This window comes from Artemia franciscana, chromosome 8, assembly GCF_032884065.1.
Source record: "Artemia franciscana chromosome 8, ASM3288406v1, whole genome shotgun sequence".
Lineage (NCBI taxonomy): Eukaryota > Metazoa > Arthropoda > Branchiopoda > Anostraca > Artemiidae > Artemia > Artemia franciscana.
Genome location: NC_088870.1, coordinates 323,774 through 343,415, shown reverse-complemented (window position 1 = coordinate 343,415; position 19,642 = coordinate 323,774). Strand labels below are relative to the sequence as shown.

General features: G+C 36.1%; 1 protein-coding gene across 1 annotated transcript; it reads left to right on the top strand.

Moving 5' to 3' along the window:
• The first annotated feature begins 607 nt into the window (after positions 1-607).
• On the top strand, positions 608-19,337 carry LOC136030583 (zinc finger protein 664-like). Its single transcript, XM_065709654.1, has 6 exons — positions 608-743; positions 4,700-4,763; positions 7,279-7,469; positions 17,387-17,752; positions 17,804-18,172; positions 19,264-19,337. Exons 1-6 carry the CDS (start codon positions 608-610, stop codon positions 19,335-19,337), a joined length of 1,200 nt encoding a protein of 399 aa, XP_065565726.1.
• The last annotated feature ends 305 nt before the right edge of the window (positions 19,338-19,642 follow it).

The following is a 19,642-nucleotide window of genomic DNA, read 5'->3' as shown; positions in this document are numbered from 1 at the left end:
GTGCGTAGCTGTGTTGGCCTCAGGCGGCTTGGTGCTGCAGTGATTTATTAGTAGTAGTAGTAGTCCACAAACCTAAGTTCATCTTGCTTTCTACTACACTTTGGATTGACTGGTTACCTTCGGGTATACCTGAGAAGGCCATTTTATTTTGCATAAATACCTCATTATTAATAGCCTACAATGTACAACAATGTTAAAAATGAGCCAAAAGGAAAAAGCAACACCTGAATCGGTGTTGGCGTAAAAAACTTTTGCTCAGCTAAAGACTTGATAATTGGCATCGGCACATAAAGATTATTCCATTTCGACATTTGTTGAATTGTCTTTTCTTCGATTTCAAAAACATTTTGTATTTTTTCTCGGTCTTCATCCTCCGATTCAAATTCTAGCTCGGAATCATCATCTTCAATGTATGTAACAGGAGGTTCAGAACATTCTTCAAAATCACCTGCAGAGTAACAAATCGAATTAGCGACGCTTCTTGACTACTAAGGTCCTTACGTCCGCCCAGTAGTATGTTGCTACAGCCGGGTTCGATCTCTGGGTACCGTGTTACCAAGCTATGGTCAAATCCACTGCACCACCACAGGACAAAAATTGAAAGAACATGAAACAGAAACAGAACATTGTACGAGGGTTCGTTACCGAGGACAGTCCTGAACTTGCATCTCCCATTAGTGAAGGAGAAACCTATTACCACCATCCTACGGTAACTCACCGGAAGAACAAAAAAGATTATATACGTTTGTTGGTCAGAAGCATAGAAATTCAAGCAAAAGCAAAAACAAAACTAACAGCACTGAGATAAGATCATTTCTAAGACCGAGCTGATTAGACATCCTTGAATAGGATGATAATATACGAGTATCTTTACTATCAACGAAGGATAACGATTTAGGAGAATGATCAATATTTCAACTTTGTTTTCAAAGATGTCCTTCATCAGTAGCGTGGGTAAAAAAAAAAAAAACAGATGGGAAAGATATTCCTCATTCAAAATAAAACAAAATACAGGAAAAGTCATCAAAATGTTAAGCTTCCCGTAAGTTAAGGTAGAATATAGACATAATCGTAGGAATCGTCCTACAGGAAAAGTCATCAAAATGTTAAGCTTCCCGTAAGTTAAGGTAGAATATAGACATAATCGTAGGAATCGTCCTATATACGGTAATAACTTATTGCTATGTTTCTTCCTACTTCCTATTGTCTTTTTTTTTGTCTCAAAATTCATATCTTATTTTGTAGCTGTATGATGTATCTCCTCTTCTGAATTAAACATAACAGTGACAAGTTTTCTTCACTAAACGTAAAAATTCTCGACCCCCAGTGGATTCTGGAAAGGGCCATGGCTCCCAAAAAGCACACAGACATAGATTTGTACTTCTCCAAAATGTTGATTTAGATCCAGTGACCTCCTCTGAAATATGTTTTGACGACAAGAGATTACGGTCGCCTTTATAAAACTAAATCCCTTACAATGCTATAAAAAAGAGGATAATAAGAATTTTATATTACGTTAAAATGAGGGCCGGGGGGGGATTTCCCCCTATTTTGGCTAGAAAGTTAGAATTCCAAGGTTTTGTCCTGCTTATGGTGCTAAATATAGAATTAAGCTTGTATATGGAGGTAGGCTAATTAAAAAATGATTTAAAAAGAAAAAAAATAAGAATTTCCTATTATATTAGAATGAGCGTTTTGGAGACTTGGCTCCTTTTTTGGAGAGAGAATTTCAAGGTTTTTTTCCCTTTTTATGGAGCTAAATATAAAATAAAGTAAATTTGGAGGAAATTTTGAGCAAAACCGTCACAAAAGAAAAATTTCAATTTGCATTAAAATGAGGGTTTGGAAGATTTGGCCTTTTTTGGCTAAAAATGGAATTTGCTGGTACATATTATGACAGTCCCCTTAGAAGTCAAACAGTTTGTAATAACAAACTATAAGAATGGAGCCACTCGGCCCAACAGTAACAAAAACTCCAAAAACAGGATTTTTTACATCAATATAAATATTTCTGATATCATAACTAAACCATAGTTTTGTTATCAATAAACATGATTTGATTTCATAAAACAACAGAATTTTTATACTGATTCCAAATATACAAGATTTATTTAGTCTAGTGTTACCCATCAGAAGCTATGGGCCTAAGAAAATTTCCCTGATTTTTGAAAAAGAGGGATTTACTCCCAAAAGCGTTTCTAGCTACTACCTGTAAAAAGCTGATTTTTTTGCCAGGAGTTAAGATCACGGTGTTTATTTGTCCCCCCCCCGCCCAAGGGTGATCGTATTGAATATTGATCGGAAGAAACCGTCGTATCGAAGCATTGATCGATTCTAGAAAATCGGAAGAGGTTTCATTCAAACGGATAATAAATGTTTTAGGGCCGTATTTATGTGACCAAAAAGACTAGAGGCTACTAGCTTCCCTTCTACACCCGGTTTTACCTCAAAATTTTTTGTGGGGGGACTTTTTTTTGTGGGGGGACTTCATTGTTACTAATTACTAGTTTCGGCGCAATGGTTCTCCTGTCCTCTTGTGTTTAACATTTTTCGAAGTTATTCCATTATTCATTCATTTCAATTATTTTTTAATTAAAAGAGGGCCTTTCCGAAGCCAAGAGCGGGGGGTTAGCAAAAAAACAAAAAACCTGTACAAAAGAGTCTTTAAAAGCTGGGGGTTTGGGGGGTGACAGCCCCCCAACTGCTTTTTCTAATTCCTGTACGTTTTAAGGTTCGACTTTGGGACGCAGCCTCTTTAACTCTTTAAGAAAACGAAGTTTTTTTCATATTATTTCTGTACGTTTTTCTACAATCCATGGTGGATGTAATTTAATAATTCCTGTACTCCTCGTACAGGAATTAGGAGAGGAACTTGGGTGGCTGCCGCCCCCCCCGCTTTTAAATCATTGTATAAAATAGAAAAAAAATAGATAGAATGACCGAAATGTTTCTTTTGCTCATAAGAAGCTAATATTCTGTTATCTCTCAAATGATAAGCTGTCCAGGTGTTATCAAAATTTTTTCTGGAATGGAGCTGGATTTTTATGATGCTTGCAGTCGTTCTCGCCGTGCCTAGCTGATTATTTTGATGTACTTGAATGTTGATATTCGTAACTTTTAAGAATTTCAAAAATTAACATGGGACTATTAGACTATTAGGACTATAAGAAGACTATTAGGAGAGGCAAACCCCCCGCTTTTAAAGACTCTTTTGTACAGGTTTAATTTTTTTCATATTAATTCTGTACGTTTTTCTACAATCCATGGTGGATGTAATTTAATAATTCCTGTACTCCTCGTACAGGAATTAGGAGAGGAACCCCCCCCCCGCTTTTAAATCATTGTATAAAATAGAAAAAAAAATAGATAGAATGACCGAAATGTTTCTTTTGCTCATAAGAAGCTAATATTCTGTTATCTCTCAAATGATAAGCTGTCCAGGTGTTATCAAAATTTTTTTGATGTTGTGAAAAAAAACCGCCCGTAAGGGACTTGAGCCCTTGACCCGAGGATTAAAAGTCTCACGCTCTACCAACGGAGCTAATAACTTGCATGTGTGTAAATATAACTTCTCAGTAGCTTTTAAAAATTTCAAATTAACATGGGCTCTTATGGAGAGAAATCCGTTAATTAAATAGCTAATGGGTGGTTTCTGGAAAACAGGGAAGGAGTTATCGGATCAAGCTGAAATTTCGCGGATAAGCTCCTGGGCCGTAGGGGACCTTAACTTGTGAATTTCAGCCCGATCGGACAACGTTAAAAGGGGGGGGGGGTCGGAGGGTCGAAACTTTCGGGGGGTTAAGATTTTCCTACGAAACTTTCATGGGCACTTACTCGGAGAATTCCGCATCGAATGAGTCTTCGTACACCCAGATCCGATGTCGGATGTGACCTGTAGGCGTCTAGGAAAAAAAAGTAAATGAATTTTAAGTGGCTATGCGTGGTTTCTGGAAAACAGGGAAGGAGTTATCGGATCAAGCTGAAATTTTGCGGATAAGCTCCTGGGCCCTAGGGGACCTTAACTTGTGAATTTCAGCCCGATCGGCCAACGTTAAAGGGGGGCTTGGGTTGACAGGTCGAAACTTTCGGCCAGATTTTCCCCATGAAGAAAAAGTTGGAGGGGGATGAAATTTTGCAGGTTTCTTAGTTGGAGCTTGGGCTACGAAATGCATCCCTCCCCATCCGTCTGCGACCACTGGAACCGAAGATCGCTTAACATTGTCGTGTGTCGCCTCTTTATAGAGGCACGAGTGTGCCTCCTTGAAAGTAAGAAGTTTTCAGACAAAACTTACCGCAAGAACTTATCAGAGAGGTTTTCAGAGAGGGGGATAGGGGGGGATATCACGCAATTCTAACTTCCCAAGGAGGAATTTTACAAGCATTAATTTCTGTTTGTTTTAAGTTTTAATGTTGCTCCTTACTTTCAGTTGAAAAATGTTGTTTTTCTAAATTTAAAATAAAATAGGGTAAGTATGTTCTAGAAAAATGAAAAAGTTGGCAAACGAAAGAAATTAAAGAGTAATATCGATATACAATAGCGATAAATACACACAAGTACACTTTTGCCTCGTCACCTTCAAAAATTCATGTTCTTGTCCAGTCTTGAATAAATTCTATGTTTATTACCTATAGTAACTAGATTCAGAAATGACAGGGTTACAAATAACATCTTTTCAAATATTTGTTCCATGAATTTCAGGAGATCTAATTGTCTACATTCGAAATCAAGTAAGATTTCACATTCTTTATACTTATAATAACAGGTAAATGGGTCTTGAATAGACTTAATATCGTTCTAACTGATTTATTGTCTTAATTACGCTATAATTCATCAATAGCTGAGTCTAGGAAGTCCAACTGAATAAAATTCAAAGAGATAACGAACTTGAGAGGGCTCTAGGATCAAAGGGGATACAGGGTTATGGAGAGCCAGAGGGGAATCGGGAGGGCATGGGATCCAAGGGGTCACTGGTGCCAAAAAGGCCAAGGAAGGTAATGGGAGGGTAAGGACAGGAATATATCATGTGCCTTTCAGTAAATACGAGGCTTGCCATGTATTATAGAAGCCTTAGAAAAATTACACAGAAAGTCTTAAAATGTCTAAGAATATATTAGTCTCAAAAATGTCTTTTAAAAAGATTCACAGTTAAAAGCCCTATATACAGCTCTTTTTGTGAACTTTTGATGGATATGTCATTTTTTCTAAATTTTCAGAATTAACCCCCCCCCCAAATTCCCCCAAATAGAGCGGAACCGTTCCAATTATGTCAACCACGCATCTAAGACTTCTGCTTATTTTTCCCACCAAGTTTCATCCCGATCCCTCCCCTCTAAGCGTCTTTCGTGATTTTAGGCTCCCCCCCAAACTCCGCCCAATGTCATCAGATCCGGTCGGGATTTAAAATAAGAGCTTTGAGACACGATATCCTTCTAAATATCAAATTTCATTGAGATCCGATCACCTGTTCGTAAGCTAAAAATACGTCATTTTTCTAATTTTTCAGAATTAGCCCTCCCCCCAACTACCCCAAAGAGAGTAGATCTGTTCCGGTTATGTCAATCATGTATCTAGGACTTTTGCTTATTTTTCCACCAAGTTTCATCCCTATCCCTCCACTCTAAGTGTTTTCCAAGATTTTAGGTTTCCCCCTCCCAACTCCTCCCCCAATGTCACCAGATCCTGTCGGGATTAAAAATAAGAGCTTTGAGACACGATATCCTTACAAACATTAAATTTCATTAAGATCCGATCAACCGTTCGTAAGTTAAAAACACTTCATTTTTTCTATTGCTTCCGAATTAACCGGCCCCCACTCCTCCCCAGATGGTCAAATCGGAAAAAAGACTATTTCTAATTTAATGTGGTCTGGTCCCTGATACGCCCGCCAAATTTCATCGTCCTAGCTTACCTGGAAGTGCCTAAAGTAAACCGGGACTGACAGACAGACAGACAGACAGACCACACAGAATTTGCGATTGCTATATTGAGATCCGTCAATATTTCAGTGTGGGATACGAGTCAGCGCTGGTCGCTATGAAGCATGCCATTTTTATTGTTCGCATTAAATAAAACTTTGCAATCCTTGTCTCATATGGGTCAGTGCATGAAACAAAAGCTCTTCCAGGAGATTTACGGTTTTACAAAATAGAGCTAACGGAGGGGAAGACAGTTCTAGTAAGGAAATTTCATTTCACTGGTTCCCATGACTGTTGGTGTCACTGATCGATGGGAGCGCGAAAGCTTTCATATATTGAAAATGATAGGAGAGCAAATAGACAGGCCGTTTACCTTTGACTCGGAACAGAGCCCAACTCAATAAAATGAGATTGTCCATGAAGTTTCAAGTTATCCTTCATACGACAGTTAACCAAACACATTTCCACAGGTTCATGCGACACCGATTCCTTATTTATAATTAGTGAAATCCCTTCAAGGCTTATATTTTCCTTTGTAAAAAAAGTGCCAGTGCTGCAGGATCATGAACAGCGTCCCTATACAAATTTCAATTATTCGCACTTTTTAATTATTTTTGTAAAGCGAATTGAATCTCACCATACAATCTATTCTTCGTAGAATCCTACAAAGCTCTCTGCGAATTATCCATGCAATCCCTGGATCGAGATTCGCAGCTATTCGAAAACAGTACAACCGATTCAATGTTTTAAAAACTCATTAAACGGGTGCATTGGACTTTCCGAGCAATCGAGATACTGTACGAGCAGGCGCCATAAGTTTAGAGTCCTTCTTTTGCAAGCCGTTGACAAACAGCAGTACGCTAATCTCATTAAGTCAATTTCAAACATACTGGTAAATCAACCTAGACGACAGTGTTCTTCAGGATTTGGACTATGAATGTCAATATAATAATCAATATCTTTAGTAGGGATCCGTATTCTCAAAACACAAATCCTTGAACACTAATCCTGAATCATTCAAACTAAAAAATGTGTAGAATTTTAAGATACTCTTGTCCTACTCCAACATTTTACAGCCACCATATCAAGACCATTATTGAAAGCAAAGAAATGTTTATTGTTCAAAACCACAAGAGAGCGCAAGATTTGTCGACAAAAAGCTGCAGATTCCATGCACTATTGCATCTTGCATTCTGAAGTCGTGGCTATATCTGCAAAGGATTTCTCAGCAATTACCCGGTCTTCCCTCTCTTGAATAATAGAAAACTTTCATGGTAGAAAAGCTGCTGTAATAATAACGATTTCAGTGTCCAAAGAATAAAGTGAAATAATAAAAATATTATTAAATTTGTTTATTAATAGATGTTCTGTATCCACAAAAGTGCTGTCAGCTTTATTAATAGATTTTGCAAATAAATCAGCTAGCGGTGGTAAATTACTTGGATATCAAGGCCATCAAGGGATGAAGGCCATGTGGAGGTTCATAATATGGATGAGAAAAATTCTCGTTGACCATATGGAGAGAAACAATAAGAATGGACTCAATCTGTATTGTAGAGTATGAGATCCTGACTTTTCACTTCAAGGCCAAATCAAAAGTGGATAACGATTCTGTTTACTTGGACATTTTCGGACACTAGGAAGCCTTTGTTCATAAGTAAAATCAATCCTCTCACTAACGGTTCTCCAAATAGGATATTTGCTGACACGAAATGGCGCAAAAGTATGAAAATATTGCGGTTATGTCAGGAACATGTCGTTACGGGAGGGAGGACACAGAAAGTTTTTTAGAGGAAATCGCGTAGGTTCTTAAAAAAGAAACTATTATGTAACGTTTTCATCTTGACTAGTTTACTTTACTATTCCCTATTAAGTAACACCCCGAGCTCAATGCCGTAACAACCAAATAAAAACATGATATGATAGGGGACTTGAAGGCTTTCTCCTACACCTTTAGGCTCTTTAAATGTGGTTTGTTTAGAAAACATTTCCCTATGATGCAACAGACATCCAAGAACATTCCCTATGACGTAATTGTACTATACAGGTGCGCTTTTGTGTCAGACCCAGGTGTGCGTAATAAATTCTTGAGGAACTAGTAGCTCAAATAGTTTACCCCTTACGTGTCGCGTGGAAAGCAGAGGAGGATACTACTATAGAGGAAATATCTGGAAGGGCACTTTCTGTGGAAGGGGGATTTTCGTAGGGAGTTTTCTTGATGGAATTTATGGGGGGCATCAATCATCTTTGATTTAGTTTGCTTTAACCTTTGAAATTAAAATGAAAACCAAAGTTAGACTTGAAACGGACAGAATTTACTATAAACATGATCTTGACTATCGCGATCCTTCTCACCTGAAAACCCCTTAAAAAGTATTACGCCATTTTTACTTTACTAAAAATCGAGCACATTTTTTCTAAAATTATAAAATAGAAATATAAAAAAAAATGAAATCCGTCAAATAAAATTTTTAACCTTAAACTACTGAGATTACAAGCAACTAATACTTCAACATGCAGGGTCTTATCCAGGATTTTGTTGAAGGGGGGGGGCTAGACAAAACTTTCAAAACTCATAAAAAGTAACTATACTCATTTTTGTTATATTTTTACGAGTTTGAAAAACAGTTCGGGGGGGGGGGAGGAGGTTCAAACCCCCTAACCCTATATGTTCAGTTGATTTTTGCTAGCTAACACCAATTATCTTGATTATTATAGTGATTTTATTCAATTTTTATATCTTCTTCGACGTTTTCAAAAGTTAAATCACTGTTCAAAAAACTTAACTCTTTGTAATGATTAATAATTAATTATTTAAGAATTCTTTTAGGGTCCATAAATTCCAACTGTTGCCTAGAAAATGCTTTTTCCTGCCAATATCGTTTGCAAACAGAGACTTTTAAAAGACCGGAAAATATCTGCCCAGGCCCTTAGAGTGGAAATTAAATGTGGTATGGATGCTTTAAAAATTGGTGTCTTAAAAGTTGGTTGTCTAGTCTCTTAATGCGGAGAATGTGCCACTTAAACAGAGAAGCACTTAAACATGACACGCAGTTAATTAGATCACACTTGAGATCATGATCAAAAACTGTCTTATTTTCTTAAGTAATGAAATTAATTAAATGAAGGGTCAATTTTAGGTATAACTTCAATAGCCTTGGCGTCAATTTTCTACAAGAGTTATGATTAATTAACAAAAATCAAAATTAGGAAAAGTACTTTTTTTCAAAACTAATCATCTTAACCCTACAGTCAGATAGGGGATAAAAATCAAAAACTTCTTAGTGGGATTCAACTGGAGTGGATCGTAATTCATTGAAACTCCATAAAAATGAATCTTTTGAACATTTCTAATTGAAACTTTTTGCTAATGAGGGATAAGAAAAAAAGAGGTCCTACAGAAATTGCTGGCACAGAGGGTTTCGAATTGACATTTCATTCACGCTTATTGAGGGCTAGAGTTTCTACCTATGGTAATAAAACTAAATATCTATTTTCATTTGCGGAAATTGAAACTAGATGCAAACAAAATTATTGTTTTACATGAGATTATTTCAAGTAACGTAAAACTCATAAAAAAAAAAAAATATCTTAAAAACTGACTCGGGATATTTACCAGTATTCTAATAACTAGCTCCTAACTTACAATAAAAACCGAAAAAAAAGAAAAAATATTTTCTCTGAGGAGTTGAAAATTCAAGAAGTGTTCTACAGAAATTAGAAATTCAAATTATGAAGGCTCTTAATAGACCTTAGCCAGTTATGATCTTGATAAATTCTGGTATATAACTAAATTTCTTTAGAAACCTTCATCTAAGCTCTGTATCAAGTAAAGGGCTACTCTTTGGAATTAAGCAGATATTAATAAATATGACAAGTCAGTTCTATAAGCCAGCTATGAAGATATATCTTTTGGAATGTAATATATCTTGCGGAATATGTGAAGCAAGAGTCATTGTTCGTTAAGTTTTAATTTTACTCTTTACTTTCGTAAAAAAACTTTGATGTATCAAAACAATTTTAGTATACGAGGTCACCAATGTCACCAGCAGTTTATTCATTTTAGTTGATTTAATCATTTTTGTATAGCTTTTTGTCTCTTTAAAATAACTTTAACTGGTCGCTTTTTTTTCGAAACGCAGAAAACTTAAACACGACATGAAGTCGATGCAATATCATACATTCGAACGAATGTTATGCCCTGTTTAACTATGACGACACCATGCTGTTAAGCCCTCCAGTGCTCATCTCTTCATTTAGTTAATCAGTAGAATGTCTTTCAGGCTGTGGGATCTGGGCTGTGGGATGAAAACAATGGGCGAATTTCATAGCTTGCTGCCCTTCCCCTGGGGGCTGTGGGATGAAGTCGTCCTCTAAGACACAGCTATTAGATCTTTTGACTATGCTGAACAAAAAGGCTATTTCATAATTTTTTTATTAGATTAGTTTGGAAAAAGGGGCGTGGGAAGGGGCGTGGGATAAGCTTTCGTAAGAAAACTTTGATGTATCAAATAATTTTTGCTCATTTTTTTTAAGATACACGATAAACCTTACAATAATTTTTCCATTTTGATTTAGACGATGAAACTAGAGAAGTCAATAAGATTTATCATTAAGTACCACAATAAATATAGGATTTTACGTCCTACCTTTTAAAGCTTTCCCAAAAGATCTGGTGCAATGTTGCCAAATAGCTAAAGAGTCTAAATATATTTTATCACGTATGTCCTAGAGAATTTCCACATAAAAACAAAAGTGTTTTCATGAAAATGAATGAAAAATTTGTTTTTTCATGAGGCATTTGTTTTTTTAAAACGCATTTTTCAGTTTTCACTTACTAAGGAGCTGAAAGGGGGAGTCTTCAAGAGGGATGATTGTGTTCCCTCGACAAATGATACTTGACCATGCATATTGTATTGGTACCCTTGTTGTGCTTCTCAGCTTTTCCATTCTGAGTGGTTACCATCTGGTACTTCTGGCGCTATTAAGACGTGATCATAAGAGACGGAAAGAGAGGGAGCTAGTCATTTTCCTCGGAAAATTTCTCTTCGTATTCCGTCCCTGTAAAATTCCCTCAGAAAATCCCCCGACCCAAAAATCTGCCTGGTAATATCTACTGACGGACCCCCCTGCATAAAATTACTCCCTGAAAAATTCCCCTCGCAGAAAAATTAACCAGGAAAATTCCGGCCCGCTGAAAATATCCTTCACCCCGGCAATTCTCTTAAAACACTCTCTACTAGTAAAATTGGGCGTCCAAATAGGAAGAAAGGTAAATTCAATTCGATTCAATTTAATTTATTAACATATTACGTATAACAAATAAAATACACTGGGTGACCACAGAGAGACAGAGATCGTGATTGTGGTGACATATTCTATTTTTGTAGAATGAAAATAATTCTATAATTTGATCCTGGAAAATTCTTCCCAGAATATTTCCTCCCGACTGAAAATTCTCCCTATGGAAATTTCCCCCCTCCTCCCCCGTAACCAATACTTTTTGTAAACAATAGAATACTTAATAATGTGTAAACCCCTAGGGGCTATTAGGGGTCACGTCATCCTCAGAGGCTGGGTCACGTCATCCTCAACCAAATATTAAGAAGCACGTTGAAGAAAATCTTAAGATATTATATGCATCAAATTTGCCAAAATGGAGCGTGCAATGTCTCGGGAGTGGCTAAGAGTATTAAGACAAAACAATATTGGAACAACTAGGTGGATTAAATTTAAACTTTCAGGAAATATTGAGAAGCACGTTGAAGAAAATCTTAAAATATTATATGCATCAAATTTGCCAAAATGGAGTGTGCAATGTCTCAGGAGTGGCTAAGAGTATTAAGACAAAACAATATTGGAGCAGCCAGGTGGATTAAATTTAAACTTTCAGGAAATATTAAGAAGCACGTTGAAGAAAATCTTAAGATATTATATGCATCAAATTTGCCAAAATGGAGTGTGCAATGTCTCAGGAGTGGCTAAGAGTATTAAGACAAAACTATATTGGAACAGCTAGGTGGATTAAATTTAAGCTTTCAGGAAATATTGAGAAGCACGTTGAAGAAAATCTTAAGATATTATATGCATCAAATTTGCCAAAATGGAGTGTGCAATGTCTCAGGAGTGGCTAAGAGTATTAAGACAAAACAATATTGGAACAGCTAAGTGGATTAAAATTAAACTTTCAGGAAATATTGAGAAGCACGTTGAAGAAAATCTTAATTTCTTCTTTAAGATTAATTTCTAATCTTAATATTATATGCATCAAATTTGCCAAAATGGAGTGTGCAATGTCTCAGGAGTGGCTAAGAGTATTAAGACAAAACAATATTGGAACAGCTAGGTGGATTAAATTTAAACTTTCAGGAAATATTGAAAAGCACGTTGAAAAAAATCTTAAGATATTATATGCATCAAATTTGCCAAAATGGAAATCTTAAGATATTATATGCATCAAATTTGCCAAAATGGAGTGTGCAATGTCTCAGGAGTGGCTAAGAGCATTAAGACAAAACAATATTGGAACAGCTAGGTGGATTAAATTTAAACTTTCAGGAAATATTGAGAAGCACGTTGAAGAAAATCTTAAGATATTATATGCATAAAATTTGCCAAAATGGAGTGTACAATGTCGCAGGAGTGGCTAAGAGTATTAACACGTTGAAGAAAATCTTAAGATATTATATGCATCAAATTTGCCAAAATGGAGTGTGCAATGTCTCAGGAGTGGCTAAGAGTATTAAGACAAAACAATATTGGAACAGCTAAGTGGATTAAAATTAAACTTTCAGGAAATATTGAGAAGCACGTTGAAGAAAATCTTAATTTCTTCTTTAAGATTAATTTCTAATCTTAATATTATATGCATCAAATTTGCCAAAATGGAGTGTGCAATGTCTCAGGAGTGGCTAAGAGTATTAAGACAAAACAATATTGGAACAGCTAGGTGGATTAAATTTAAACTTTCAAGAAATATTGAGAAGCACGTTGAAGAAAATCTTAAAATATTATATGCATCAAATTTGCAAAAATGGAGTGTGCAATGTCTCAGGAGTGGCTAAGAGTATTAAGACAAAACAATATTGGAACAGCTAGGTGGATTAAATTTAAACTTTCAGGAAATATTGAGAAGCACGTTGAAGAAAATCTTAAGATATTATATGCATCAAATTTGCCAAAATGGAGTGTGCAATGTCTCAGGAGTGGCTAAGAGTATTAAAACAACAATATTGGAACAGCTAGGGGGATTAAATTTAAACTTTCAGGAAATATTGAAAAGCACGTTGAAGAAAATCTTAAGATATTATATGCATCAAATTTGCCAAATGGAGTGTGCAATGTCTCAGGAGTGGCTAAGAGTATTAAGACAAAACAATATTGGAACAGCTAGGTGGATTAAATTTAAACTTTCAAGAAATATTGAGAAGCACGTTGAAGAAAATCTTAAAATATTATATGCATCAAATTTGCAAAAATGGAGTGTGCAATGTCTCAGGAGTGGCTAAGAGTATTAAGACAAAACAATATTGGAACAGCTAGGTGGATTAAATTTAAACTTTCAGGAAATATTGAGAAGCACGTTGAAGAAAATCTTAAGATATTATATGCATCAAATTTGCCAAAATGGAGTGTGCAATGTCTCAGGAGTGGCTAAGAGTATTAAAACAACAATATTGGAACAGCTAGGGGGATTAAATTTAAACTTTCAGGAAATATTGAAAAGCACGTTGAAGAAAATCTTAAGATATTATATGCATCAAATTTGCCAAATGGAGTGTGCAATGTCTCAGGAGTGGCTAAGAGTATTAAGACAAAACAATATTGGAACAGCTAGGTGGATTAAATTTAAACTTTCAAGAAATATTGAGAAGCACGTTGAAGAAAATCTTAAAATATTATATGCATCAAATTTGCAAAAATGGAGTGTGCAATGTCTCAGGAGTGGCTAAGAGTATTAAGACAAAACAATATTGGGACAGCTAGGTGGATTAAATTTAAACTTTCAGGAAATATTGAGAAGCACGTTGAAGAAAATCTTAAGATATTATATGCATCAAATTTGCCAAAATGGAGTGTGCAATGTCTCAGGAGTGGCTAAGAGTATTAAAACAACAATATTGGAACAGCTAGGGGGATTAAATTTAAACTTTCAGGAAATATTGAAAAGCACGTTGAAGAAAATCTTAAGATATTATATGCATCAAATTTGCCAAATGGAGTGTGCAATGTCTCAGGAGTGGCTAAGAGTATTAAGACAAAACAATATTGGAACAGCTAGGTGGATTAAATTTAAACTTTCAGGAAATATTGAGAAGCACGTTGAAGAAAATCTTAAAATATTATATGCATCAAATTTGCAAAAATGGAGTGTGCAATGTCTCAGGAGTTGCTAAGAGTATTAAGACAAAACAATATTGGAACAGCTAGGTGGATTAAATTTAAACTTTCAGGAAATATTGAGAAGCACGTTGAAGAAAATCTTAAGATATTATATGCATCAAATTTGCCAAATGGAGTGTGCAATGTCTCAGGAGTGGCTAAGAGTATTAAGACAACAATATTGGAACAGCTAGGTGGATTAAATTTAAACTTTCAGGAAATATTGAGAAGCACGTTGAAGAAAATCTTAAGATATTATATGCATCAAATTTGCCAAAATGGAGTGTGCAATGTCTCAGGAGTGGCTTTTCAAATCCCGGCCAGATCTATTGACATTGGGGGGAGTTGGAGGGGGAGATGTTGGGAAACGCTTGGAGTGGAGGAATCGGGATGAAGCTTGATGGATAGAATAAGCAAATGTCCTTGATACGTGGTTGACGTAACCGTATTGAATCCGCTCTCTTTGGGGGAGTTGGGGGGGGGGAGGGGTTCAGTGATTTGGCTAGTTTGGTGATTCTGGACGTGCTAGGACGATGAAAATTGGTAGACGTGTCAGGGAGCTGCACAAATTGACTTGATAAAGTCGTTTTCCCAGATTCGACCCTCTGGGGGGCTAAAGGGAGAGGGAAAATTAGAAAAAATGAGGTATTTATAACTTACGAGTGGGTGATCGGATCTTAATGAATTTTGATATTTAGAAGGACATCTTGAATCAGAGCTCTTGTTTTAGATCCCGACCGGCATTAAACCTCTGATTTTCCTTTTAAATCAATCGATTCATTCTTAGAATTTTGTTAGAGCTCATACAATATGAGCTCTTAGCTCTTGTTTAATAAAAAAAAAAAAAAACCTTATATATGTACAGTGGGCAAATTGCATAACTAACATCCCTTGCCCGGGTGCTTTAGGGAGAGGGGGTGGACCCCAGAGCTTTTGTTATTTGATATTTGAGCTATTTTGAACAAAATGTCTCTTTCAAAGTTTATGTCAGATTCATTGGGGGAAAAGGTGTGGAGTGGGATGGTTGCCCTCCAATTGGTTGCCTTTTTACTCTTAAAAGGGGGCTAGAACTTTTGATTTCCAATCCAATGAGCCCCATCTTAAATTTAATACACCGCTTGTTTTTATTATAACCATAGATATTAACAGAAGGCGACTTGCATAGCTTAGAGCGTTTCCCCGGAGGGGTTATGGGAAGATTTGCTATCTCAGATTTTTTACTTAGTTTGTTTGGGGGAAAAGGACGTGGTGGTGCTGGTTGCCTTTCCATCAATATTTATTCCCAAAAAAGGGTTCTGAGAAATAATTTAAATGGCCAATTAGGCCAAATAGTAAACTTGAATGCTCATGTTACAACCAGGATTTCAGAAGCGCACAAAAATCTTGCCTACCTGGGTGATATAGTACTCAGGTTTACCGTTTCCCAAAAACTTTTTAACTTCAACCAATGATGTTCATTCTTTACCTCTTCTTAATTTAGTTAAGAAACCTCGCACTATTTGTTGAAATACTGCCTCTGCTCGACTTATGGTTTTACACCATGGTGTACTACTTGATCATTTGAGGTTTTACTTTCCTTCAGAATAACTAATTTTAAAAGCTAATATAAGCATAACCAAAAGTGAGAGAAGAGGTATTGAAAATAAAATTATTCATTAAAGCCTATTGAAAGACAGATTTAACTGTAGACTCTTAAAAAATTTAGGTTGGTTTTCAGCACACTTCTGTGATGAAATACTAAAACTTCTGTTTTCGAATCGAAAGAGCTTCCGTTTGGTCTCAACTTTCTTGGTGGCAATCCTCTTGTCTTCCCTGGAGGCAATTGAACGTTCTGGGAAATGGTTCAAATGGCCATACAGGCTAAATAATGAACTTGAATGTTACTTCTTGCATTGTTGCTTCCAGGATTTCTGAAACTTACAAGAATATCGCCTACCAGTGTTAGATAGTTTGCAGGTCTGCGGTTTCTCGAAAACTTTTTAACCTCAACAAGTGATGGCTATTCTTTTACCTCTTCCTCATTTAATTAAAAAAAACTCCTCATGTTTGTTGTGATATTGCCTCTCTTCGACACATGTTTTGACTCCATGATGACAAATGTTAATGACGATGACTCCACGACACAAATGGCCGTGCAGGCTAAATAGTGAACTTGAATGTTACTTCTTACATTGTTACTTCCAGGATTTCTGAAACGTACAAGAATATCGCCGACCAATGTTGTATAGTTTGCAGGTCTGCGGTTTCCCACAAACTTTTTAACCTCAACAAGTGATGTCTATTCTTTTACCTCTTCCTCATTTAATTAAAAAAAACTCCTCATATTTGTTGTGATATTGCCTCTCTTCGACATATGTTTTGACTCCATGATGACAAATTACGATGACGATGACTCCACGACACAAATGGCCGTGCAGGCTAAATAAGGAATTTGAATGTTACTTCTTGCATTGTTACTTCCAGGATTTCTGAAAGTACAAGAATATCGCCGACCAGTGTTATATAGTTTGCAGGTCTGCGGTTCCCACAAACTTTTTAACCTCAACAAGTGATGTCTATTCTTTTACCTCTTCCTCATTTAATTAAAAAAAATCCTCATATTTGTTGTGATATTGCCTCTCTTCGACGTATGTTTTGACTCCATGATGACAAATTACGATGACGATGACTCCACGACACAAATGGCCATGCAGGATAAATAAGTGAACTCGAATGTTACTTCTTGCATTGTTACTTCCAGTATTTCTGAAACGTACAAGAATATCGTCTACCAGTGTTATATAGTTTGCAGGTCTGCGGTTTCCCACCAACTTTTTAACCTCAGTAAGTGATGTCTATTCTTTTACTTCTTCCTAATTTAATTGAAAAAAACTCCTCATATTTGTTGTTATATTGCCTCTCTTCGACATATGTTTTGACTCCACGATGTATTTTTTACCATTGTCCGAGGTTTACTTACATCTGAATAACTAATTTGAAAAGCTAATATAAATATCACCAAGAGCGAGAGAAGAGGGATCGAGAATAAAATTAGTTGTTATAACCTAGTGAAAGATAGATTTAACTCTATAGACTTTTAAAATTGTAGGTCACTTTTCACCACACTTGTCTGGACTGCACTTACAGGGGAATACGTCACCAGTTGTTTCAAAGGATCCATCTACGAGCTGCTCCACGAAATCATCTGCATTGGAATGTGAAGCAACAGGCTTAGAAAATCAAGAAACATGTTTGAACAGTAGGCTGCAAATTAGAAAATTGGAAGGAAATCAAAGAACGCATACAGGGAAAAATGCATTTAAATGTGAGATATGCCACAAGATGTTTTCTCTACCGCATGTTTTGAACCGCCACCAAGAAGTGCATACAGGTGAAAAACCGTTTAAATGTGATGTATGTGACAAGAGCTTCTCTCGATCGTACGTTTTGAACCAGCACCAAAGAGTGCATACAGGTGAGAAACCGTATAAATGTGAAATATGTTAAAAAACCTTTTCTTACGCAGCAAGTTTGAACACGCATCGACGAGTGCATACAGGTAAGAAACCGTTTAAGTGCGATGTATGTGACAAGACATTTTCTCAAGCAGTAGCCTTAGATACACATCAAAGAGTACATACCGGTGAGAAACCATTTAAATGTGACGTATGTAACAAATCCTTTTCTCTAGCGGACGTTTTGAACCTGCACCAAAGAGTGCATACGGGTGAGAAACCATTTAAATGTCATATATGCGACAAGAACTTTTCTCAAGCAGCAGCTTTAAACACACACCAAAGACTACATACTGGTGAGGGACTGTTTAAGTGTAATGTTTGTGACAAAACCTATTCTCAAGCAGCATCTTTAAAGGCACATCATAGATTGCATACAGGTGAGAAACCGTTTAAATGTGATTTATGAGAAAATACTTTTTCTCTAGCAGGACATTTGAAGAGGCACCGAAAACTGCATACAGGGTGAAATCATTAAATGTGATTTACATGACAGGACTTTTTTCCAGTGAATTTTTTGAACTGACATCAAAGAGAGCATACTGTTGAGAAACCGTACAAATTGGATGTATGTGACAAGACCTATTCTCAAGCAGCAGCTTTAAACACACATCAAAGACTGCACACAGGTGAGGAACAATTTAAATCTGATGTATGTGATAAGACCTTTTCTCAAGCAGCACATTTGAAGAGGCATTGAAGACAGGTTAGAAACATTTAATTGTGACATATGTGACAAGACCTTTTCTCGAGTGTACGTTTTCAAATCAGCTCCAATGAGTGTGTGACAAGACCTTTTCTCAAGCACCAACTTTGAACAGACACCAAGACTTAGCCTACCAATAAAGTAAACATACCACTCAATGTCTTCTCTTATGTTCTTTACAAATATAATAATTGCTTTTATTGCAAATTCAAATTTATGCACTTTTTGACATCCTAACTTATAAATAATTTTGGCACTGAGGAAACATAGTATTATTCTGTCAAAAACAACCAAAAATACATAATTTAATTGAAAATTTGGCATCAAGAAAGAGGAATTTTCAGAGCTCAAAAAGTGCTTGAATTTGTAATAGAAGCAATTAGTATTTGTAAAGAACATGAAAAAAGGCATCAAGTGCTATGTTCAAAGTTTGAGACCAATGTTTTAAGCCTTTTTTATACCCCATATTTTGGTCATTTTTAAGAGTTCAAAAAATGCTTAAATTTGAATTTGTAATAGAAGCAATTATTATATTTGTAAAGAACATAAAGTTTATTGGTAAGTCAATTATATGAACTGTGGAATATTTACCATGACTGCTTCTTTGGTAAGTGAATTCTACAAACTCACTATTCTGTTAATGAAGAAGTTATTGTGTAATCCAGTGGCAGCTCTCTTCTGATAGAGCTTCCAACTAAGCCCCATAGTTCTAGTAGATTGGTCAAGTTGAAATAGCTTAGGCAACCACTTTTATCTTTTGAATAGGTTCCTCAATAGAATATTCTGGTGCTTCTGGTAAGGGGGCATCGTCTGGAGGCATGAACCCTGATTTAAATTGACTACCCAATTCAGCTGCTATATCTTTTGGGGTACTAACTGTATTGTCATTCACAAGTAGTACTGTAACTGAGTGTCTCCCTGGTGTCCAACCTGAAGCATGCTTCAAAAATACCTTGAGTTTGGTGAATCAAATGCTAATCCCTCTTCATAACCTATTGCAAGTTTTCTTGTGAGATACCTAACTTTAATTTTAGGTTTCTTTAAATTTCTCATAATTCTCATGGGAGGGGTTACTTTTGCATTTGCTCTAATACTTCTTTTTTTTTGTGCACAGCTGGTTTAACATCATGAGTGATATGAAATG